General features: G+C 52.2%; 1 protein-coding gene across 1 annotated transcript; it reads right to left on the bottom strand.

Annotated features, from left to right (window-relative positions):
• Positions 1-9,307: 9,307 nt before the first annotated feature.
• LOC140417967 (uncharacterized) lies at positions 9,308-17,518 on the bottom strand. The gene is made up of 3 exons (XM_072501398.1): positions 17,175-17,518; positions 9,870-11,096; positions 9,308-9,321 (listed from the first exon to the last, which is right to left on the bottom strand). Exons 2-3 carry the CDS (start codon positions 10,735-10,737, stop codon positions 9,308-9,310), a joined length of 882 nt encoding a protein of 293 aa, XP_072357499.1. The 5' UTR covers positions 10,738-11,096; positions 17,175-17,518.
• Positions 17,519-24,744: the final 7,226 nt, after the last annotated feature.

The raw sequence follows: 24,744 nt of genomic DNA on the forward strand, positions 1-24,744 counted from the left end.
ACGCCCGCAGGATGCCCCTCGGAGACCACGGGAGACGGAGAGACCCGAACCCTCCAGCATGCGACGCCCGCAGGATGCCCCTCGGAGACCACGGGAGACGGAGAGACCCGAACCCTCCAGCATGCGACGCCCGCAGGATGCCCCTCGGAGACCACGGGAGACGGAGAGACCTGGAGCAACAGGGAGACGACACCCCCGTCACGTGCGGGAGCGACCACCCAGCGATGAGGGGGGCAGCCACATGCCCCCGTCACATCCGAGCCAGGACACCACTACCCAGGACACCACTATCCAGGACACCCCTACCCGGGACACCACTACCCGGGACACCCCTACCCGGGACAGCACTACCCGGGACAGCACTACCCGGGACAGCACTACCCGGGACAGCACTACCCGGGACGGCACTACCCAGGACACCCCTACCCGGGAAGACGAAATACCGGACAGTGACTCAGAGTGGATGGGTGGAGACGAACCCCCACCCCAAAGTGCCATGGACTCAGAGTGGGACGAAGAGCACGACACAACGCCACTGCTGTCACCAACACCCTCCACCATCGCAGAAACACTCACCACGGTTGGGCACTTTAGTGATGAGGCGTCTGGTACACTCACTGGTGCGCACAACACAGCCGTCCCGGTACAGCAGGTGGAGGTAGGAGCAGCAGAGGGACCGGGCGGTCGGAGGGCAGCCCAGGCCAAGCGAACATCTGCCGCCCAGATGGATCCCGGGTTCCTGCAGTTACCACACCCACACATAGATCCGATGTAACCACCGACACGGAGACGAGCGAATAGGGTGACGGGTGGCTTGCGGCGGCTGCGGTCGCAGGTGGAGGAGTCCACCCGCGTCCAGGAGCTGGGAGTGGTCCCGGTCATGCGTGCCACCCAGGCTGACACCGCACGGGTGGCGTTCGCGGTGGAGGCAATGGGTGCGACGGTGTCAGACATGGGGAACGGTTTGCGAGGCCTGGGGCCTTCCGTGCAGGCGGCGTCTGTGGCCCAGGAAATGGCTGCCCTCTCACAGGAGGCCATGAGCCAGTGCCAGCGCCAGATGGCAGAGGCGCTCAACGCCATAGCCCAGTCTCAGCAGGCCATGGCCCAGTCTCAGCAGGCCATAGCCCAGTCTCTGCAGGCCATGGCCCAGTCTCTGCAGGCCATGGCCCAGTCTCAGCAGGCCATCGCTGAGGGCATCGGCGCCAGTGGCCATGTGCGAGCTGGCGTCGCACTGTCGCAGACAGGGTTCGACAACCCCCTGGGCTCCATGGCTGCAAACCTGCAGACCCCTGTCGATACCAGCACGGGCCTCCAGGACTGGCAGCGCCAGATGTCGGGGGCGCGTCGGATGGCCAGTCCGTTCGCATCCCCCACCCATGTAGAGGCCTGGGGGCCATCGGGCACCCCGAGGGAGGAGGAGGTGGTGTGGTCCGTCCCGGCTCCCTCTGTAGGGGAGGTCCCGGTACACCGCGACACCTCGGACTCCCCCCCTTCCGTCCCAGGTGCATCGGGTGGGCAACGGGCAGGACAGGCTGGCAGCTCGCCATCCCAGTCGCCCGGGCCGCAGCCTGGCCCATCTAGGCCAGGACGCCCCAGGAAACGGCCGCCAAAGGGATCCAGTGTCAGAGGGCAGGAATCACAGGAGTCCACCTCCAGTTCTGCTGTACCGTCTGGGGAACCACGTAGACGTAGTCAAAGGGCCCGTAAGGCCAAACAATTAGACACTGAGTAAGTTGGCACGGGTGCAGGGCACAGATGAGTTTTAGGCGCTAGGGCACGTGCATGAACTCCTTTGGTTATTAAAGTCAATGTTACACCTACCGAAGCTGCCTTTGTGCTCTGTCCAAAGTGTGCGGGGGTGTCATGTACGTTGAGCGCAAGTGTGTGTGTGAGGGGTGGTCTTACCTCAGCCCCAGGTGAGTCTGCCCCCTTCCCCCTGGGCCGCCATCAACATCCCCCGGGCAGAGGACGGGACCGTGCGCTGCAGTGTCACAGCCGCATGCAGGGATGGTCCGGGTGGATGGTGGTACTGTGGCCATGGGTCAGACATAGTCCAACGATGTAGAGCCAGGAGCTCATCGGAGGCGGGTTGTCATCATTCTCCATGGCCTGCGATAGACACGCGTCCACCCGCAACTGGGTGAGCCCGGCCCGTTGTGCCGCCGGTGGATCGGCAATTGGGAGTGGGGGGGTGGTGTGCATGCGGGTGGGGTGTGTGGGGTTGGGGAGGGGGGTGAGGGTGCTGGGTGGGTGGATGGCTGGGGGGTGTGGGTGGTCGGCTGTTGTCATGGTGTGCGGTCTGTGGCCATACTACCCGATTCCCACGCCCATCTAGTCAGTGAAGCGGGCGTCTATCAGTCTGTCCCGTGCCCGCTGGGCCAGCCGGTAACGGTGGACAGCCACCCGTCTGTGTCTACCCCGTCTGCCCTGACCATTGCCCCCATCCCCCTCATCTGGGGAGGACTGGGCCTCTTCCTGCTGCTCCTCCACTCCGCCCTCCTCTGCCTGCGGCACATCGCCCCTCTGCTGGGCTATGTTGCGCAGGACGCAGCACACCACAATGATGCGGCCGACCCTATCTGACCGATACTGGAGGGCGCCCCCAGAGAGGTCCAGGCACCTGAAACGCATCTTCAGCACGCCAAAGCACCTCTCGATCACTCCCCTTGTCGCTACATGGGCATCATTGTAGCGGTTCTCCGCCTCATTGCGTGGCCTCCGTATAGGCGTCATCAGCCACGATCGCAATGGGTAGCCCCTGTCGCCCAGCAACCAGCCCCTCAGCCGGGGATGGCGTCCCTCGTACATGCCGGGGATGGATGACCGCGACAACACGAATGAGTCGTGTACACTGCCTGGGTGACGGGCGCAGACGTGCAGGATCATCATGCGGTGGTCGCAGACCACCTGTACGTTCATCGAATAGGTCCCCTTCCTATTAGTGAACACGGCCCTGTTATCTGCAGGTGGCCGCACGGCGACGTGCATCCCATCGATCGCGCCCTGGACCATGGGGAACCCGGCAACGGCAGAGAAGCCCACGGCCCGGGCATCTTGGCTGGCCCGGTCCACGGGGAAGCGGATGTAGCGGTGCGCCATGGCATAAAGGGCATCTGTCACTGCCCGGATGCACCGATGTCTGCGATATGCCGGACAGGTCCCCACTCGGTGCCTGGAATGACCCCGTTGCATAAATGTTCAGGGCCACCGTAACCTTGACGGACACGGGGAGAGGGTGTCCCCTGCCAGTGCCACGCGGTGACAGGTGTGCCAGCAGGTGGCAGATGTGTGCCACGGTTTCCCGGCTCATCCGGAGTCTCCTCCTGCATTCCCGGTCCGTGAGGTCCTGGTATGACTGCCGGGGCCGGTACACACGGGGCGCCCTCGGGTGCCTCCGTTGCCGTGGGGCCGCGACGTCCTCCTCCCCCTCCTCGTCCTGTCGGTCAGGTGTCCCTCCAGCCTGGGCGGCTGCCGCCTGCCCCTCTGCGGCAGCCTGCGCCGCCTCTCTGGCACGCTCCTCCTCCTCCTCATCCAGGGCAACATAGACATGAGCGGCTGCCACCACGGCGGCCAACATCGCTGGATGGTCTGAAAACATGACGGCCTGGTGGGGGGGAGGGGAACGACGACATGTCATCATTGCCCATATCCCCTCCTCCCCCCAGCCAGGTGGCATGGACCGCATGGGTCCAACTGTTGGAGGCTGGCACCTGGCCAGGTGGACCAACTCATTTGCCCTCCCATCACCCACCCCGGCACGGACCCCCCCCCCCCCCAACCTCCACCCCGGCACGGACCCCCTCCCCAACACCCACCCCAGCACGGACCCCCCCCAACCTCCACCCCGGCGCAGACCCCCTCCCCAACCCCCAACCTCCACCCCGGCACGGACCCCCCCCCAACCTCCACCCCAGCACGGACTCCCCCCCAACCTCCACCCCGGCACAGACCCCCTCCCCAACCCCCAACCTCCACCCCGGCACGGATCCCCTCCCCAACACCCACCCCAGCACGGACCCCCCCCCAACCTCCACCCCGGCGCAGACCCCCTCCCCAACCCCCAACCCGGCACGGACCCCCCCCCCAACCTCCACCCCAGCACGGACTCCCCCCCAACCTGGCACGGACCCCCTCCCCAACCCCCAACCTCCACCCCGGCACGGATCCCCTCCCCAACACCCACCCCAGCACGGACCCCCCCCCCAACCTCCACCCCGGCACGGACCCCCTCCCCAACCCCCAACCTCCACCCCGGCACGGACCCCCCCCCAACCTCCACCCCAGCACGGACCCCCCCCCAACCTCCACCCCGGCACGGACCCCCTCCCCAACCCCCAACCTCCACCCCGGCACGGACCCCCCCCCAACCTCCACCCCAGCACGGACCCCCCCCCAACCTCCACCCCGGCACGGACCCCCTCCCCAACCCCCAACCTCCACCCCGGCACGGACCCCCCCCCAACCTCCACCCCAGCACGGACCCCCCCCAACCTCCACCCCGGCACGGACCCCCTCCCCAACCCCCAACCTCCACCCCAGCACGGACCCCCCCCCAACCTCCACCCCGGCACAGACCCCCTCCACAACCCCCAACCTCCACCCCGGCACGGAACCCCTCCCGGCACTCCCCCGGAGCCCAGCCTACTCTAACCACCCCCCCCCCCCCGCCGCACACACACACAAGCCGAGACACACCTCTCCTCAGGCAATCAGTCTGCGGCCACGCCATTTCCTGCCCAGAGCCAACCCCCCAGGCCGTCACTCACCTCCTCGCTGGTCGGCGTGAGCCTGGAGCACCGGGTCACGCCGATGAAAAGGAGGTTTGATTCACGTCGACGTGAACGGTCATCACGTCGACGGGACTTCGGCCCATCCGGAAGGGAGAATATCGGCAGGCCGAAAATCGGCTGCCTTGCGCAGACCCGTGACATTCTCCGCGGCAGCGGCGCCATTAACGCCCCGCCGACTTTTCTCCCTTCGGAGACTTCGGCGGGGGCGGGATTCACGGCGGCCAACGGCCATTCTCCGACCCGGCGGGGGGTCGGAGAATGACGCCCCTTATCACTCATATAGTTGCCAAAATAAGTGTAACCCTGAGGATTGGAAACTTGTTTTAGTATTTACAAAGGAGGATCAAGAAACTCAAAGAGAAAATAGAATACGAGAGCAAACTGGCTAGAAACATAAAAAAACGATTGAAAAAGTTCCTATAAAATGTGAAAAGGAAAAGATTCGCAAAGACCAATGTGGGTCCATTCCAGGCAGAGACAGAAGAGTTTATGATGGGGAATAAGGAAATTACAGCGAAACTAAACAATGTGAGTCTGTCTTCACGGAGGAAGATACAGAAATTGTCCTAAAACACGAGAGAACCAAGGGACCAGTGAGCACGAGGAACTGAAAGAGATTAGTATTAGTGAGAAAGTAATACTGGAGAAATTAATGTGGTTGAAAGTTAATAAATCCCCAAAAGCTGATGCTCTCCATCCCAGAGTGTTGAAAGAGGCGGCTGGAGAGATAGTGGATACATTGGTGATCATCTTTCAAAATTCTATAGATTCTGGAATGGTTCCTGCAGATTGGAAGGTAGTAAATGTAACCACACTATTTAAGGAGTGAGAGAGAAAACGGGGAACCACAGACCCATTAGCTTGACATCAGTAGGAGGGAAAATGCTACAATCTATTATAAAGGATGTGATAACATACGAATTAGGAGCTGGAGTAGGCCACTCGGCCCCTCGAGCCTGCTCCACCATTTAATAAGTTGATCTGATTGTAACCTCAATTCCACATTCCCCCCGATAACCATTCGCCCCCTTGCTTATCAAGAATCTATTCAACTCAGTCTTCAAAATATTCAAAGACTCTGCTTCCACTGCCCTTTGAGGAAGAGAGTTCCAAAGACTCCCAACTCTGAGAGAAAAAAGTTCTCCTCTGCCTTAAATAGGCAAGTTGTTACTTTTAAAGTGACTCCAATTTCTAGATTCTCCCAGAAGAAGAAACATCCTTTCCACATCCACCCTGTCAAGGCCCCTCAGGATCTGATACGGTTCAATCAAGTCACCTAAACTCCATCGGACACAAGCCCAGCCCGTCCAATCATTCCTCATAAGACCAGCCTCCAATTCCAGGTACGAGTCCAGTAAACCTTCTCTGAACTGCTTCCAACACATTTACATCCTTCCTTAAATGATAGCAAGACTATACACAGTGCTCCAGATGTGGACTCATCAATGTCCTGTATAACTGAAGCACAACCTCCCTACTTTTGTATTCAATTCCCTTTTTGTGATTCATGCTCTTGGACACCCAGATCCCTCGGAGTCTCAGAGCTCTACAATCTCTCACTATTCAGATCAGAAACTGTTTTATTCTTCTGGCAACATGGACAATTTCTCATTTTCTCACATTATTCTCCATTTGGCAGATCTTTTCCCACTCACATAACCTACCTCTATCCTTTGTAGTCTCCTTATGTCCTCTTCACAGTTTACTTTCCTACCGATCTTTATACCATTGGAGCATCAGAGCAGGAGTTGGCCATTCAGCCCATCGATCCTGCGCCGTCATTCAATGCGATCATGGCTGATCATCCATTTCATGGTAGCACACTGGTTAGCACAGTTGCTTCACAGCTCCCGGGTCCCAGGTCCGATTCCCGGCTTGGGTTACTATCTGGGCGGAGTTTGCACTTTCTCCAGGTGTCTGAGTGGGTTTCCTCCCACAGTCTAAAGATGTGCAGGTTAGGTGAATTGGCCATGCTAAAATGCCCTTAATGTCCAAAAAGGTTGGGTGGGGTTACTGGGTTACGGCGATAGGGTGGGGGTGTGGACTTTGGTCGGGTGCTCTTTCCAAGGGCCGGTGCAGACTCAATGGGCCAAATGGCCTCCTTCTGCCCTGTAAATACTATGATCCTATGATTCAATGTCTTTTTCCCCACACTATCTCCATATCCATTTGGGTTATTGATATTTAGAAATCTGTCAGTTGCGTGGCACGGTTGCCCAGTGGTTAGCACTGTTGCCTCACGGCACCAAGAACCTGAGTTCTATCCTGGCCCCGGGTCACTGTCCATGTGGAGTTTGCACATTCTCCTAGTGACTTGTGGGTCTCAGATCCACAACCGAACTTGTTGTGCAGCATTGGTGAATTGGCCTCGCTCCACTGCCCCTTAATTCGAAAAAAATAATTTATTAAACAAAGAAAAAGAAATCTGTCAGCCTCTGCTTTAAACACGCTCAGTGACTGAGCTCCCACAGCCCTCTGGGGTAGAGAATTCCAAAGATTCACAACCCGAGGAGTAAAGAAATGTCTCCTCCGAGACCGGTCCTAAGTGGCTTCCCCCTTAGTTTGAAATTGTGTCCCCTGGTTCTAGACTCTCTAACCAGGGGGAACATCTCACCTGCACCCACCCTGTCTATTCCTTTATGGATTTTGTAAGTTTCAATGAAATCCCCTCTCATTCCTTGGAACTCTAGAGAAAAGAGGCCTAGTTTCCCCAATCTGCTTTCATAGGACAGTCCTGCCATACCCGGGACAAGTCTGGTCAAACTTTGTTGCTGTTCCTCTGTGGCAATACCTTTCCTAAGTAAAACTGCACACATTACTCCAGCTGTGGTCTAAGCATTTCATAATGATCGATGTCATTGAGGCACGTTGCCTGGTTCTTCTTTGGCACCGGTATGATGGTGGTCTTCTTGAAGCAGGTGGGAACCTCAGAACGGAGGAGGGAAAGGTTGAGGATGTCCGCACATGATCTGGGTGCATGGCAGGGACTCCCGTCAGGACCTGTCGCTTTCCGAGGCTTCACTTTCAAGAAGGCCAATCTGACTTTGGAGGCTGTGACGGTGGGCATGGGCGTGTCCAAGGCTGCTGGGGCAGATGACAAAGGTTTGTTGGTTTCCTGCTCGAAATAAGCATAGAATGCATTGCGTTTGTTGGGAAGGGGTGCACTGTTGCTAAAGATTCTACTCGGCTTTGCTTTTTAGCGCATTATGTTGTTTACGCCTTGCCACAATCGATGAGAGTCCATGATTCTCGCTTAGTCTGGACAACTCTTCTGTTGTCTCTTGGTATCCCTGTTGGCTTTGCAGAGGTTGTACCTAGATTTTTTTGTACAGGTCAGGGTTGCCTGACTTGAACGCCTCAGACCAGTCGGGAGTGAATCTCCCGATTAAGCCATGGTTTCTGGTTGGGTAACGTATGTACTACCTTCTTTGACACACAATCTTCTACACACTTGCTGATGAAGCCTGTGATGGTGCTGGCATACTCGTTTCGGCTAACTGCCGAGTTCTTGAATATGGACCAGTCACGTAGGAGCTCTTTTGCCTCAGACCAGCATTTGCACAACCTTCTTAACCGGATTTTCCCGTTCAAGTTTCTGCTTGTACGCCGAGAGAAGGAGCGCCATCTTGTGGTCCGATTTTCCGAAGTGCGGTCAGGGGATGGATCATCAGGCGCCCTTGATGTTTGTGTGGCAATGGTCAAGGATGTTGGGGCCCCTGTCGGGACAGGAGATGTGTTGGTGGAATTTTGGCAGTACACACTTGAGGTTGGCCTGGTTAAAGTCCCCGGCCACGATGAACAAGGCCGCCAGGTATTCTGTTTCATTGTTATTTATAGCGGTTACAATTCATCAAGCGCCTTCTTCACTTCCGCCTGGGGTGGGATGTAGACCGCCGTGATGATGGCAGAAGTGAACTCCATGGAAGGCCGTATGGATGGCACTTCACAGTCAGGTATTCCAGGTCCAGGGATCAGTAGTTCCCCAGGGTCGCCACATCCGAGCACCAGGTGTTGACGAGGAGACAAATCCCTCCACCCACTCCAGGTTCAGTCCTGGATGTGATTAACAGCAGGAATAACAGCAGAATCTAACCCATCATCACTTGTGAACCCTTTGGTGTCTCAGCGTGTTGGACGACTGAGTGAATCCCTCCCCACAGTGAGAGCAGGTGAATGGCTTCTTTCCAGTGTGAACTCGCTGATGTCTCCGCAATGTGGATGATGTTTGAAACCTCTTTGTCGCAGTGAGAGGAGCTGAGCGGTCTCTCCTCAGTGTGAATGCACTGGTGTTCCATCAGTACCCAAGAGCTTTGAAACCCACTCCCACAGTCGGAGCATTTAAAAGGGTCTCTCATTGGTGTGAGTGACGTTGTGGCTCAGCAAGTGATGACCGAGTGAATCTTTTCCCAGTCGGCGAGGTGAACGGGCTCTCCCCAGTGTGACCTCGCTGGTGTCTCCGCAAGTTGGATGAGGTACTAAAGCTCTTTGTGCAATGAGAGCAGCTGAACGGTCTCTCCTCAGAGTGAAAGCGCTGGTGGGACAACAGTAGCTGAGAGCTTTTGAAACCCCTCTTGCAGTCAGAGCATTTAAAGGGCCTGCTCTTGGTGTGATTGACATTGTGTTTCAGCAGGTGGGATGAATGAGCAAATCCCTTATCACACACAGTGCAGATGAACGGCTTCTCCCCGGTGTGAACTCTCTGGTGACTCTGCAGGTCGGACAACTGAAAGAATCCCTTCCCACAGTCAGAGCAGGTGAATGGCATCTTCCCGGTGTGAACTCGTTCGTGCCTCCGCAGGTGGCCAATGTTAGTGAATCCCTTTTCACACTGAGAGCAGGTGAATGGCCTCTCCCCAGTGTGAACTCGTTCGTGTTGCCGCAGGCTGCCAATGACATTGAATCTCTTTTCACACTGAGAGCAGGTGAAAGGCCTCTCTCCAGTGTGAACTCGTTCGTGTTTCCGCAGGTTGCCAATATAATTGAATCTCTTTTCACACTGAGAGCAGGTGAAAGGCCTCTCCCCAGTGTGAACTCGTTCGTGTCTCCGCAGGCTGCCAATGTCAGTGAATCCCTTTTCACACTGAGGGCAGGTGAAAGGCCTCTCCCCAGTGTGAACTCGTTCGTGTCTCCGCAGGTGGCCAATGTTAGTGAATCCCTTTTCACACTGAGAGCAGGTGAATGGCCTCTCCCCAGTGTGAACTCGTTCGTGTTGCCGCAGGCTGCCAATGACATTGAATCTCTTTTCACACTGAGAGCAGGTGAAAGGCCTCTCTCCAGTGTGAACTCGTTCGTGTTTCCGCAGGTTGCCAATGTCATTGAATCTCTTTTCACACTGAGGGCAGGTGAAAGGCCTCTCCCCAGTGTGAACACGTTTGTGTCTCCGCAGGCTGCCAATGTCAGTGAATCCCTTTTCACACTGAGAGCAGGTGAAAGGCCTCTCTCCAGTGTGAACTCGTTCGTGTGTCCGCAGGCTGCCAATGTCAGTGAATCCCTTTTCACACTGAGAGCAGGTGAAAGGCCTCTCCCCAGTGTGAACTCGTTCGTGTCTCCGCAGGTTGCCAATGTCAGTGAATCCCTTTTCACACTGAGAGCAGGTGAAAGGCCTCTCCCCAGTGTGAACTCGTTCGTGTCTCCGCAGGCTGCTAATGTCAGTGAATCCCTTTTCACACTGAAAGCAGGTGAAAGGTCTCTCTCCAGTGTGAACTCGTTCGTGTGTCCGCAGGCTGCCCATTTCAGTGAATCCCTTTTCACACTGAGAGCAGGTGAAAGGCCTCTCCCCAGTGTGAACTCGTTCGTGTTTCCGCAGGCTGCTAATGTCAGTGAATCCCTTTTCACACTGAGAGCAGGTGAATGGCCTCTCTCCAGTGTGACTGCTTTGATGCCTTGCCAGCTCGTGTGGGGCTGTGAATCCCTTCCCACAATCCTCACATTTCCATGGTTTCTCCATGGTCCGGGTGATCTTGCGTCTCACCACGTTGGATGATCAGTTGAAGACTCGGCCACACACAGAACACATGTACAGTCTCTCCCTTCTGTGAATGGTGTAGTATTTGTTCAGGCTGTGTCACTGGTTAAAGTTCTTTCCACAGTCAGTGCTATGTAACAGTCTCACACGGGTGTGTGTGTGTGTCTCAGTGCTTTTCCAGACACACTGATGTTTAAAATCTCTTGAAGCAGACAGAATAGACAAACATTTCTCCTACTAGATTCAAAGGCCAATGATCCCAAGAATTGAGTGACTCAGTCAGTTCTTGACGTGATATTTAGTTTGAGAGCTCGGCCTCAAACTCCTCTTGTTCGAACTTCCTGCAAACAGATTTTACAACAGTAATCATTGTTAGTACAGGATAGAAACTCAGAACAGACAATTCTAGTTTCTATCGAACATTCTTTCCTCTCTCTTTCCCTGAAATGCTCTAAATCTCAATCCCACACACTCTCCCTCCATTCTCACTCTGCTGTAGCTAATATTCCCCCTCCCAATTCTCCTGAAGGTGCCGATTCAGGCTGATTGACAAATCCAAGCTCACTGCTTCCTACCCTGGACAGAGAGACCTATATTCACTTACTTTCCCTCCCAATTTTCCTGAAGGTGCTGATCAACAAATCTAAACTCACTAAAACCTGTACAAGAGTAGAGAATCTCCATATAAATACATTTACTGATTAGAGATAGGGAAATTCTGAGGAAGAACTTTATTTCGTCATGGAGTGGTCATGACAGGGAACTCACTGCCCACAAGCGTTGTGGAAGTCGAGATGATCAATAATTCAAAATAATATATGAAGAAAATAAGCTTTCAGGGGAACAGGGATATCGAGGGGGAATGGCACTGACTGGATTGCTGTACAGAGAGTCGGCATTGCCTTGAGTTCCCAAATGGATTCCATAAGTGCTGCAATGACTGTATCACTGGAAATATATAATGTAGGTAGAACTAATAATACATGTATTTCATTACAGAACCATCAATAATATATCTAATACATTCTATATAACACTAGATATATCTCTGTGCAATATAACATTTTTTTAAATTCATTTACGGGATGTGGGAGTCGCTGGTTCAGCCAGCATTTATTGCCCATCCCTAGTTGCCCTTCAGAAGGTGGTGATGAGTTGCCTTCTTGAACCGCTGCAGTCCTTGAGTTGTAGGTACACACCCTGTGCTGTCAGGGAAGGAGTTACAGGATGTCGCCCCAGCAACAATGAAGGAAGGGCGATATATTTCCAAGTCTGTCTGGTGAGTGACTTGGAGGAGAACCTCCAGGTAGTGGGGTTCTCAACTATCTGCTGCTCTTGGCCTTCTAGATAGTAGTGGTTGTGGGTTTGGAAGGTGCTGTCGGAGGAACCTTGGTGAGTTACTGCAGTGTATCTTGTAGATGGTATACACGGCTGCCACTGTTCGTCGGTGGTGGAGTGTTTGAATATTCATGGAATGTGGAGCAGTCAAGCGGGCTGCTTTGTTCTGGATGGTATAGAGCAGCATGTTGGAGCTGCACTCAACCAGGCAAGTAGTGATTATTCTGTTACATGCCTGACTTGTGCCTTGTAGATGGTGGAGAGGCTTTGGGGGTCAGGAGGTGCGTTAGCCGCTGTAGCCTTTGGCCTGCCCTGGTGGCCACCATATTAATATGGCTAGTCCAGTTCAGTTTCTGATCAATGATAACCCTCAGGATGTTGGTTGTGGAGGATTCACCAATGCTAATGTCAAGGGGCAGTGGTTAGATCCTCCTTGGTAGGAGATGGTCGTTGCCTGGCACTTGTGTAGCACAAATGTGATTTGCCACTTATCAGCCAACATCTGGATACTGTGCAGGACATGCTGCATTTGGACATGGACTGCTTCATTATCTGGAGTCATGAATGGTGCTAAAGATTGTGCAGTCATCCACAAACATCCCCACTTCTGGCCTTATGATGAAAGGTAGGTCATTGATGAAGCAGCTAAAGATGGTTGGGCCTAGGAGTGTGCCCTGAGGAACTCCTGCAGCTGAGATGATTGACCTCCAACCACTACAACCATCTTTTTTTGTGCCAGGTATGACTCCAACCAGCGGAGAGTTTCCCCCGATTCCCACTGACTCCAGTTTAGCTGGGGCTCCTTGATGCCATAGTCGGTCAAATGCTGCCCTGATACCAAGGGCAGTCACTCTCACCTCTGGCATTCAGCTCTTTTGTCCATGATTGAACCAAGGCTGGAATGAGGACAGGAGCTGAGTGACCCTGGTGGAACCCAAACTGAGCGTCCGTGAGCAGGTTTTGCTGAGTAAGTACCACTTGATAGCGCTGTTAATGACCCCTTCCATCACTTTGCTGATGGTGGAGAGTATTCCGACAGGAAAGTAATTGGTTTGGTTTGTCCTGTTTACTGTTCCCTTTAATGTCAGCCATCTCCTGGGGAAACCAGCCCTTTAAATGTGAACATTAGGAAAGAGACCATCATTTTAGCCAGACAAATAAATGTGTCAAGCTGAGGGAGCAAAGGATGTCAATGTCTTTCAGAGAGAGAGACCTGGGCCAAGCTTTTCAGAGTCTGCACCCTCCCTGGATTGACTTCCTTTCCCTTCAGTTGCTGCAAGTGACCAATTGAAGGTGAGAATGAGACAAGAAATGGACAGGGGGAGAAAAGAAAGTGTTTTACTCACAGATGTTGGAGACAGGAGGACATTTCAGTCTGTGTGAAGCCCAATCTCCTTTCACATAAAGCCCGCGCTGATTGGAGGACCAGCGTCCTTCCGGTCCTAACTCTACCCATTAGCCAACACCTCACAGGAAGGTCAGGGGCTGGGCTTTCCTCCACACATGCGCAGCTTCCCCTCACCCTTGGACATGCGCAGTACCTGATCACCCGCCCGTGCGGCGGATAGAGCGGGTTCCCCAGCGCGGGGGATTGTGGGAGCTACGGCCGACACTGTCCAAACTCCTGGGGTGAAAAGTGGAGGAGGCTTGGGCGGTTGTGTGCGAGCTTGGTGTCCGCCCCCAGGCCGATTCGAAAGGCAGGCCGCCTCTGGGAGCTTCCTGGATGGGGTGAAACAGCAACTCGGCGCCCATTGCTCCTGGTCCCTGAGGGAAGGGGAGAAGACCGGTTTCGGAGTACTGCGACCAGTCGTGTTTCAAGTCAGCGGTTGAGCTGCGGAGACGCTGCTTCGGACTGCGAGGTTTACTGTCGGCGGTTTTGAGTTCGCCCAATGGAGGACGAAGGAATGGAGGAAGGATGGCAGCTGGATAGGCTGCTGGAAGCGGCGGGTCGGAACCGGGAGTGGATACCCGATGGGCGGCCCGCGGCCTGCAGCCCGGGGTGGGTTACTGCCGTTCCAGGGGTCTCCGGGGGTTCGGCCCCCCTGGACGCCCTGTGGGCGGTTGGGACTGACTCTGGGACTTTCCTCCCCGTTGTCGACTGTTGCCAACATTGGAGTGACTCTGGCTGCTGCCATTGGAGGACTTTGAGGACATGTTGTTCCTCGTGAAATTTCGGCAAGAGCGCCGGTGCTGTGTTATGGAACTTGCAAAATTAATGGACTTTTTCTGCAGACTTTTTCTATGTATAATGAGGGATTTGCTTTCTTGTTTTCCTTGCTTTTGTTTTATTTAGTAGCCTATGACATTTAACACATTTCGGTCCTCCGGAATGGTATTTAGTAATTGTGGTGGAACGCTGGTTAGTGCAGAACTGCTCTCCCTCCGAATGGTCCTGTGCCCTCGGGCGGGTCCAGGAGAGGGGAACCCTCTCTCCTCCGCCGCGCCCGGGTCTGGCTCTCCGGGGGGTCTGTGCTCTCAGCCAAGGGGGGGCCTTTCCCCCGGGGTGTCGGCGGCAGGGCGGGGCGAACGGGGGTGGGTGAGCAGGGATTAGTGTTCGGTGATGGATTCTACCCCGTTAAACCATTTCTGGGGTAAATTAAGGCCTGGTGCCTGGTGATTGGGTTTTGATATGATACTGTTAAAAAGAATTGAGGCCCTGTGGGTCATATTTGTAACTGGAGCGGCCGTATTGTATCGGGGCCATGTGCCTCGCGACTGCTTGTCTTTTGTGTTTAGAGTCGTTACCTTGAAACGTGCCTGTGTCGTGTGTTGTACTTTTGGGTTTTATTTCTCTTTTCTTTACTTTATTTTGGAGTGGTCGTATGGTTTCGGGGCCTTGTGCCTCGCGACTGCTTGTGTATGTGTTTGGAGGTTGATGCCTCGATGTAATTGTGCTTTGTGTCTCCTTGTTTCTTTTTACTTTTAAAACAGTCGTTTGGTTTCATGGCCTTGTGCCTTACGACTGTTCGAGTTATGAACCTGTTTGATTGTTACCTGAACTACACGTAGGGCCTGTGCCTTGCGGCTGGTTGTGATAAATGACTGGTTAATTGGTATTTGGAAATGTATCTCAGCCCTGCGCTTTGCAGCTGTTTGTGTTCAATGATTGTTACAACGTTGTCGTGAAATGTAATTGGGCCTGGCGCCTCGCAGCTGTTTTGTGGTCAGTGATCGTTTAATCGTTAATGTGAAGTGTAATTGGGCCTTGTGCCTTGCAGCTGTTTCGTGTTCAGTGACTGTTGAATCGTTAATGTGAAGTGTAATTGGGCCTTGTGCCCTGTAAATGAGTCTGTGTTGAAAATTGTGACGACATTAAAAGAGGTACTCACAGATGTTGGAGACACAGGAGGACGTTTCAGTCTGTGTGAAGCCCAATCTCCTTTCACATAAAGCCCGCGCTGATTGGAGGACCAGCGTCCTTCCGGTCCTAACTCTATCCATTAGCCAACACCTCACAGGAAGGTCAGGGCTGGGCTTTCCTCCACACATGCGCAGCTTCCCCTCACCCTTGGACATGCGCAGTACCTGATCACCCGCCCGTGCGGCGGATAGAGCGGGTTCCCCAGCGTGGGGGATTGTGGGAGCTACGCCGACACTGTCCAAACTCCTGGGGTGAAAAGTGGAGGAGGCTTGGGCGGTTGTGTGCGAGCTTGGTGTCCGCCCCCGGGCCGATTCGAAAGGCAGGCCGCCTCTGGGAGCTTCCTGGATGGGGTGAAACAGCAACTCGGCGCCCATTGCTCCTGGTCCCCGAGCGAAGGGGAGAAGACCGGTTTCGGAGTACTGCGACCAGTCGTGTTTCAAGTCAGCGTTTGAGCTGCGGAGACGCTGCTTCGGACTGCGAGGTTTGCTGTCGGCGGGTTTGAGTTCACCCAATGGAGGACGAAGGAATGGAGGAAGGATGGCAGCTGGATAGGCTGCTGGAAGCGGCGGGTCGGAACCGGGAGTGGATACCCGATGGGCGGCCCGCGGCCTGCAGCCCGGGGTGGGTTGCTGCCGTTCCTGGGGTCTCCGGGGGTTCGGCCCCCCCTGGACGCCCTGTGGGCGGTTGGGACTGACTCTGGGACTTTCTTCCCTGTTGTCGACTGTTGCCAACATTGGAGCGACTCTGGCCGCTGCCATTGGAGGACTTTGAGGACATGTTGTTCCTTGTGAAATTTCGGCTGGAGCGCTGGGGTCATGATGTGGAACGTGCAAAATTAATGGACTCTTTTTTTTTTTATGGACTTTTCTATGAGTACTAAGGGATTTTGTTTTCATGTTTTCTTTGCCTTCGTTTTCTTTAGCAGCCTATGACATTCAACTCATTTCGGGTTTCCTTGAAATGGTAATTAGTAATTGTGGTGAAACGCTAGTTGGTGCGAAACTGCTCTCCCTCCTAATGGTCCCGAGCCTTTGGGCGGGGTCCAGGAGAGAGGAACCCTCTCTCCTCCGCCGCGCCCGGGTCTGGCTCTCCGGTGGTCTGTGCTCTTAGCGAGGAGGGGCCTTTCCCCCGGGGTGTCGGCTGCAGGGCGGGGTGAACGGGGGTGGGTGAGCGGGGATTAGTGTTCGGTGATTGATTCTATCCTGTTAAATCTTTTCTGGGGTGAATTGAGGCCTGGTGCCTGATGATTGGGTTTAATATGACACTGTTAAAATGTATCGAGGCCCTGTGGGTCATACTTGTTTCCGAAGCGGCCGTATTGTATCGGGGCCTTGTGCCTCGCGACTGCTTGTCTTATGTGTTTAGAGGCCGTTACCTCGAAATGTACTCGTGTCTTGTGGTTTTTTTGTTCCTTTTTTCTTTGGAATGGTCGTCGGGTTTCGAGGCCTTGTGCCTCACGACTGTTCGTGTTATGTGACTGTTCGATTGTTACTTGAACTATGTGTAGGGCCTGTGCCTTGTGGCTGGTTGTGATAAGTGACTGTTACAACGTTACTGTGAAATGTAATTGGGCCTTGTGTCTTGCAGCTGTTTTGTGTTAAGTGACTGTTTAATCATCAATTTGACGTGTGTTTAATCGTCAATTTGAAGTGTAATGAGGCCTGGAGCCTTGTAAATTGGTTTCTGTAATAATTGTGACGACAATAAAAGAGTTACTCACAGATGTTGGAGACAGGAGGAAGGTTCAGTCTGTGACGTCCAAGCTCCATTCACACAAAGCCCGCGCGGATTGCCTTGGAGGACCAGAGTCCTTCCGGTCATCCAACCTTTCCCATTGGTCAACGCCTCAGCAGGAAGGTCAAGGGTGAGCTTTCCCTCGCACATGCGCAATCTCTGCTCTCCCTCAGACATGCTCAGTCCCGGGGTGGGGAGAGGGGAATCACTGAGAGACTTCTTGTTCTGGCCGCAGCCGGTTGCCTGGAAACCTTGTCTCGAGGAGGGGGAACAATGAGTGAGGCGGAGGAAAGTTGTTGACCAATGGGAAGAGTTGGTGAACCGGAAGGACTCTCTTCCACCATCCAATTAGCTTCCCGTTTACTGAATGCGGAAGCTGGACAATGAGCAAAACTGGGGCCTCACACAGACTGAAAACTTGTTTTTGTCGCCAACATCTGTGAGTAAAACACTTTCTTTTCTCCCCCTTTCCATTTCTTTTCTCATTCTCACCTTCAATTGGTCACTTGTAGCAACTGAAGGGAAAGGAAGTGAATCCGGGGAGGGTGCAGACTCGGCAAAGCTTGGCCCAGGTCTCTCTCTCTCTTTCTCTCTCAAAGACATTGACATCCTTTGCTCCCTCAGCTTCACACGTTTATTTGTCTGGCTAAAAGGATGGTCTCTTTCCTAATATTCACAATAAAGGGCTAGTTTCTCCAGGTCATTGCTGACATTTAAGGGGACAGTAAATTAATACCAGACAGGCATGTCTTATATGGTACACATCAGATATATTATTTATGGTTCTGCGATAAAGTGCAATCCAGTCATCTCTTCCCTTGGAGGGTTATTAGTCTCTGGATTTCTCTTCCACAGGGACTAGTGGGGTGTGGAGTCATTGAATATATTCACAGATGAGTTGGACAGATTTTTAATAACTTGTTATGTTTTAAATAATTTTTAAACAATGAATGCAACAGAGTAACAGAAAAAATCGTGGCAAATGGGTACAGAGCGGATCAAGAGATATTGCCAACATACATCCAAGCAACACATTGCAGAATTAATTTGGAACAGGATATTTGAGGGAGCAGAGCCTCGAGATGAAATGCCAGATTAATGGAAGAACCAGTTTACAGGTTAAAGTCGTGAGTGGGGAAAGAGGGTAAGATTATATAAAAATTCAGTTTGTAAACCCCAAAATATTACAAGCAGACTAACAGCATAATCAAATTAAAATGAATAACACAACACGGATAACATAGAACTATGGTGCAGAAGGCCATTCGCCCCTTCAAGTCTGCACTGAGTCTCAGAAAAAGCATTTCACTGAGGCCCATTCCCCGTCCTATCCTCGTAACCCGTTGCATTGATCATGGTCAACCCACCTAACCTACACATCTTTGATACTAAGGGGCAAATTAGCGTGACCAATCCACTTTCACTGCTCATCTTTGGATAGTGGGAGGAAACCGGAGCACCCGGAGGAAACACACGAAGACACGAGGAGAATATGCAAACTCCACACAGACAGCCACCCAAGGCTGGGATTGAACCTGGGTCCCTGGCGCTGAGGTAGCAGCACTAATCACTGTGCCCTACTCCTGGCCTAAGTTGAATTGAATTCACTCATGGAAAGCCCAGGAAGAGCAAGTCAGTCAAATGTAGGAGTCCCATCCTTTACCCAATGCATAAGACTCAGAATGAATCACGGACATTAAAAATTGCATGGAGATGCATTCCATAATCAGCCTATGCTGGCTTTGGATCGAGAGAGAACTGACTGGTCTGCTTCTGTATTGAGCCAGATGAATGTTGGCTCCATCCTAACCCAATCCCTTATGAACCGAAGACGAGAGGCCAATTGATGAAGCCTGATTTTCGGAAGACCATACCCTCCCTTATCTTGGTGATTGGAGCTGAACAAACATTTTGTTCCAGGTAGAGTTATAGATGTTTACAGCATGGAACCAGGCCCTTCGGCCCAGCTTGTCCATGCCGCCCAGTTTCTATCACTAGTCCCACTTGCCAGCATTTGGCCCATATCCCTCTACCCACCCTGCCCATGTAACTATCTAACTGCTTTTTAAAGGACAAATTTGTACCCACCTCTACACTGCCTCTGGCAGCCTATTCCAGAAGTTCACCACCCTCTGTGTGAAGAATTTTCCCCTTTGGTCTCTTTTGTATCTCTCTCCTCTCACCTTAAACCTATGTCCTCTAGTTCTAGACTCCTCTATCTCAGGGAAAAAATGTTGGCTATCTTCCTTATCTATGCTCCTCATTGTTTTATAGACCTCTATAAGATCACACCTAAGCCTCCTACACTCCAGGGAAAAAAGTCCCAGCCTCTCCTTATAACTCAGACCATCAAGTCCTCTCAGCATCCTGGTAAATCACTTTGCACTCTTTTGTGTTTAACATTATTCTTTCTATAATAAGGTGACCAGAACTGAACACAGTATTCCATGTCCGGTCTTACCAATGTCTTGTCCAATTTCAATAAGACATCCCGACTCCGGTATTCAATATTCTAACCAATAAAACTGAGCATACTGACTGCCTTCTTCACCACCCTGTCCACCTGCGACTCCACCTTCAAGGAGCTGTGAACCTGTACTCCTAGATTTCTTTGTTCTGTAACTCTCCCCAACTCCCTACCATTAACTGAGCAGGTCCTGCCCTGATTTGATTAATTTCCCTAACAACTCTGGTTGACAGTAGTATAGGCAGCATCTGCAGAGGGTACAACAGTCTGTGCAACACATTTTAATGAAGGGGATCCTCACTCACCATGAAATCGGAACAGCCGACCACCGGGCAAGGTCCCACCTAATAGTCACCATCAGCTGTGGAAAGTTGGCCCCATAAAGCCGTCATTGATCGGTTTGGGCTGGTTTAGCTCAGTGGGCTAGACAGCTGGTTTGACATAAACATAGAACAAACAGTGCAGAAGGAGGCCATTCAGCCCATTGAGTCTGCACCGACCCACTTAAGCCCTCACTTCCACCCTATCCCCGTAACTCAATAACCCCTCCTAACCTTTTTGGTCACGCAGGGCAATGTATCATGGCTAATCCACCTAACCGGCACGTCTTTGGACTGTGGAAGTAAGTCAGAGCACCCGAGGAAACCCAAGCAGATACGGGGAGAACGTGCAGACTCCGCACAGACAATGACCCCGCGGGGAATGGAACCTGGGACCCTGGCGCTGTGAAGCCACAGTGCTATCCACTTGTGCCACCGTGCTGCCCCTAGGCTGCAGAACAAAGGTCCTTTGTCAAACAGGCCAAGTATTTGCTCGGCTTATTCCCAAACTCGTACAACTTCAATCTCACTAACTTTCAACTTTTCTCGACCTGCTGAGTAAATAGGGAGTTCAAAGCCACTCTTGCTGCGTTAACCTCCTTCAGCAATAGCTTACTCGGGCCCTCCATATGATTCTCTTCCACCTTCACCAAACAAACCTCCAGAAGCCGCTGGTTCTCCAGCATCCTGCACCTTTTATTAGCAGTGTAAGAAATGATCAGCCCCCGAGCATAAACCGTAAATGTCTCCAACAAAATGGAGAAGGAAATACAAGGAGTCGAGTTAACCAAAAGGAAGAACTCAAACTCTTCCCGAAAGTGCATAATAAATGAACTCAGGGAGGCTCCAAACCTCCACATTCTCGACCTGGGGGTGAGCCCTCGAGCAGAAACTCCAGACAAACGGGGGAAGGTCTGTGATTACGATGCTCTCTGTGGTGCAAGTGGACACCAGGTGTAGGATCGTCCTCGGCACAAAAAAAGTTGTCGATTCTAGTCTGACATTGCTGTGGGGCTAGAAAGAAGGTAAAATCTCTGCTCCTCAGGTGCAAAGTGCTCTAAACATCCACATAACCCACCTTCTCACGGTTATGATCCCGGACCAGACCCCAACAGTGGCTCGGATACTGGGCACAAACCCCAATATTTTATTTGTGTTTTGTCAGACTGTGAGGAAAGGATACCTCACTCCAGGAGTGATTTCACACAAAATAGGGCCATGCTATGTGAAAACAAACTTTATTATTGACACAATATTCAAAGATATAACAGCACAGCAGAAAACAGCTGACAATTAGCCCTTAAACGATGCTAATCAATACAGTGAATACAGTAACCCTTAACTGCTACTTTATTTCCACTCAAACAACAAAAACACCATGTCAGCTCTCAATCCACCGTTAAACACAGTTAGCCCTCAGCAATACCTGCTTTACACAGATGTTCTTTGAGGAAAGAGAGCTCTTGTGTCACCGCTTTAAAGACAAGATCTCAAACCTGTCAGAACCATGAAGAAACTTGGGAAGCTGTTTCAGCTTGTTTCAGCTCGCCTTCGAATGACACTCTTCTGAACTGCTTGGAAAGAAACTGCTAATCTAGCTGCAGACATATATTTTCAACTGAACGGAGATGCTTGAACTCTGCTCACATCTTGAACTAATTCTCAACTAAAACACAGCTTTGCTGCAAAAAGCCTGAAACCTTGGCTCCTCCCAGTACTGTCATCATCTTACCAAGCTGAAATCTAATTAACTCCACAGGGAATCCCCTTCATCCAAACATCATTCCATTAGCCCACACTTTTTACGATGCTTTAATTACACCTCTGGATGCAAAACTTAGTTGTCCTTCAAAAAGAATAAATTTAGAGTACCCAATTCTTTTTTTTCCAATTAAGGGGCAATTTAGCGTGGCCAATTCACCGACCCTGCACATCGTTTTACATTGTGCGGGTGAGACCCACGCAGACACAGGGAGAATGTGCAGACTCCACATGGACAGTGACACGGGGCCAGGATCGAACCCAGGTCCTCGTCACTGAGGGGCAGCAGTGCTAATCACTGTGCCACCGTGCTGCCCCCAGCAATGAATTTAAAGACAATGTGGTGAAGCTTTGGGATTCTCTACCCCAGAGGACTGTGGAGCCTCAGTCATCAAGAATTTTTAGACCGAGAGTGATAGGTTTCTCGATATTGAAGATATCGAGGGATATGGGGGATAGTGTGGGAAAATGGTGCTGAGGTAGATCGGCCAATGATCTCATTGAATGGTCGAGTAGGCTTGATGGGCTGAATGGCCGACTGCAGCTCCTATTTGTTATGATCTGTGTCCAGGACAGGAAGCAGTGAGCAGGGATCTGTCAGTCAGCCTGAATCAGCACCTTCAGGAGAATTGGGAGGGTGAATATTAGATACAGCAGAGTGAGAATGGAGGGAGAGTGTGGGGGTAGAGATTTACAGCTTTTGGGGAACGAGAGAGGAAAGACTGTTTCATAGAAATTAAAATAATCTGTTCTGAATTTCTCTCCTGGACTGACTGTGATGTCTTTTGTAAACTCCAAAGGAGAGGATTTACAGACAGAAATCTCAAACATCACGTCTGGATCTGACAGAGACACTCGGTTCATCGGCCATTAAATCTAGAAGGAGAAATGTTTGCCCGGCCTGTTGACTTCAACAAAGTTTAAACATCAGTGTGACTGGAAAAGCACCGAGACACACACACCCGAGTGAGAGTGTTCCAGAGCACTGACTGTGGAAAGAGCTTCAACCAGTTACACAGCCTGAAAATTCATCACACCGTTCACAGCGGGGAGAGTCCGTACACATATTCTGTGTGTGGACGAGGCTTCAACTGATTGTCCAACCTGGAGAGACACGAGGAGACCCAAAACATGGAGAAACCGTGGAAATGTGAGGACTGTGGGAAGGGATACAGATCCCCATCTGTGCTGGAAGTTCACCGACGCATTCACACTGGAGAGAGACCGTTCACCTGCTCTCCGTGTGGGAAGGGATTCACTGAAATATCCAATCTGAGGAAACACCAGCGAGTTCACACTGGGGAGAAGCCGTTTATCTGCTCTCAGTGTGAGAAGGGATTCACTGACTCAAGCACCCTGCAGAGACACCAGCGAGTTCACACTGGGGAGAAGCCGTTCACCTGCTCTCAGTGTGGGAAGGGATTCACTACTTCATCGAGCCTGCTGAAACACCAGTTTGTTCACACTGGGGAGAGGCCGTTCACCTGCTCTCAGTGTGGGAAGGGATTCTGTGTTTCCACGTCCCTGCTGAGACACCAACAAGTTCACAATTGATTAGTGATGGATTCTGCTGTTATTGTTTCTGCTTCAATTACATTTAGGACTGCATTTTGTTCTCTCTTTTTCTCTCTCAGGGAATGTGAGACAGGAAAAGTGATGCAACTGTGGTGAACAAGAAAAGTTAAAGATTCCATTAGATCAGAGGAAGCGGATCATAAAGTGGCCAAATAGTAGTAAGCTTGAGGATTGGGAACTTATTTTAGAATTCAGCAAAGGAGGACCAAGAAACTGATAAAAGAGAAAATAGAACCTGGACTTGCACAAACTGATCATATGGGGGAGGTTAGGTGGATTGGCCATGATAAATTGCCCTTCGTGTTGGATGGGGTTACTGGGTTATGGAGGTGTTGAACTTGGGTAGGGTGCTCTTTCCAAGAGCCGGTGCAGACTCGATGGGCTGAATGGCCTCCTTCTGCACTGTAAATTCTATGATAATCATGGCAGGGGACTTTAATACAGTTATTGATCCAGGCCTGGACCGGTCATGCTCGAGAACAGGCAAGGTGCCAGCAATGGCAAAGGAACTGAAAGGGTTCATGGAGCAGATGGGGGGGTGGGGTGGATCCATGGAGATTTAGGCAGCCGAGGTTTAAGGAGTTTCCTTTCTACTCCCACGTACATAAGGTATACTCTCAGATCGATTTTCTTGTTTTGGGTAGAGCCTTGCTGGCAGGGGTGGTGGACACGGGGTATTCGGTGATTACGATCTCGGACCATGCTCCACACTGGGTTGACCTGCAGGTGAGTAAAGATAGCAATTAGCGCCCGCAATGGAGGTTGGATGTCGGGCTGTTGGCGGACGAAGCTGTGTGCGAGAGGCTGAGGAAATGCATGCTGCATTACCCGCAGGTAAATGATACGGGGGAGGTCTCGGCAGCGGTGGTCTGGGAAGTGCTGAAGGCAGTGGTGAGAGGAGAGCTGATCTCGATCCGGGCTCTCAGGGACAGGACGGACAGGGCAGAGACGGACCGACTGGTAAAAGAGATTCTACAAGTCGACAGGAGGTACCCCGAGACTCCAGAAAGAGGGCATTTAAGGGAACAGCGGAGGCTACAGGCGGAGTTTGGCTTGTTAACCACAGGGAGGGCAGTGGAATAGCTCAGAAAGGCGAGGGGGGCGATATACGAGCATGGTGAGAAGGCCAGCAAGATGCTTGCACAGCAGCTTAGAAAGAGGGAGGCAGCTAGGAAAGAGGGAAAGTTATCGACGGGGATGGGAACTTAGTTGGGGACTCGGTAGGGGTTGTAAGACGTTTCGGGATTTCTACAGCAGGTTGTACAGGTTGGAACCGCGATATTGGGACCGGTGCTGATGAAGGTGTTTATCGAGGCAAGGGAAAGGGAGGTTCTGCCCCAGATGATGTCACAGGCCATGATTCGGCTTATCCTGAAACGGGACAAGAACCCGGAGCTATGTGGGTCCTATGCCCGATTTCCCTGTTGAACGTA

Source organism: Scyliorhinus torazame, chromosome 5, assembly GCF_047496885.1.
Source record: "Scyliorhinus torazame isolate Kashiwa2021f chromosome 5, sScyTor2.1, whole genome shotgun sequence".
NCBI lineage: Eukaryota > Metazoa > Chordata > Chondrichthyes > Carcharhiniformes > Scyliorhinidae > Scyliorhinus > Scyliorhinus torazame.

Excerpts from the sequence above, each read along its gene's own strand:
- LOC140417967 (XM_072501398.1), bottom strand. The coding sequence starts at position 10,737 with ATGGAGAAACCATGGAAATGTGAGGATTGTGGGAAGGGATTCACAGCC.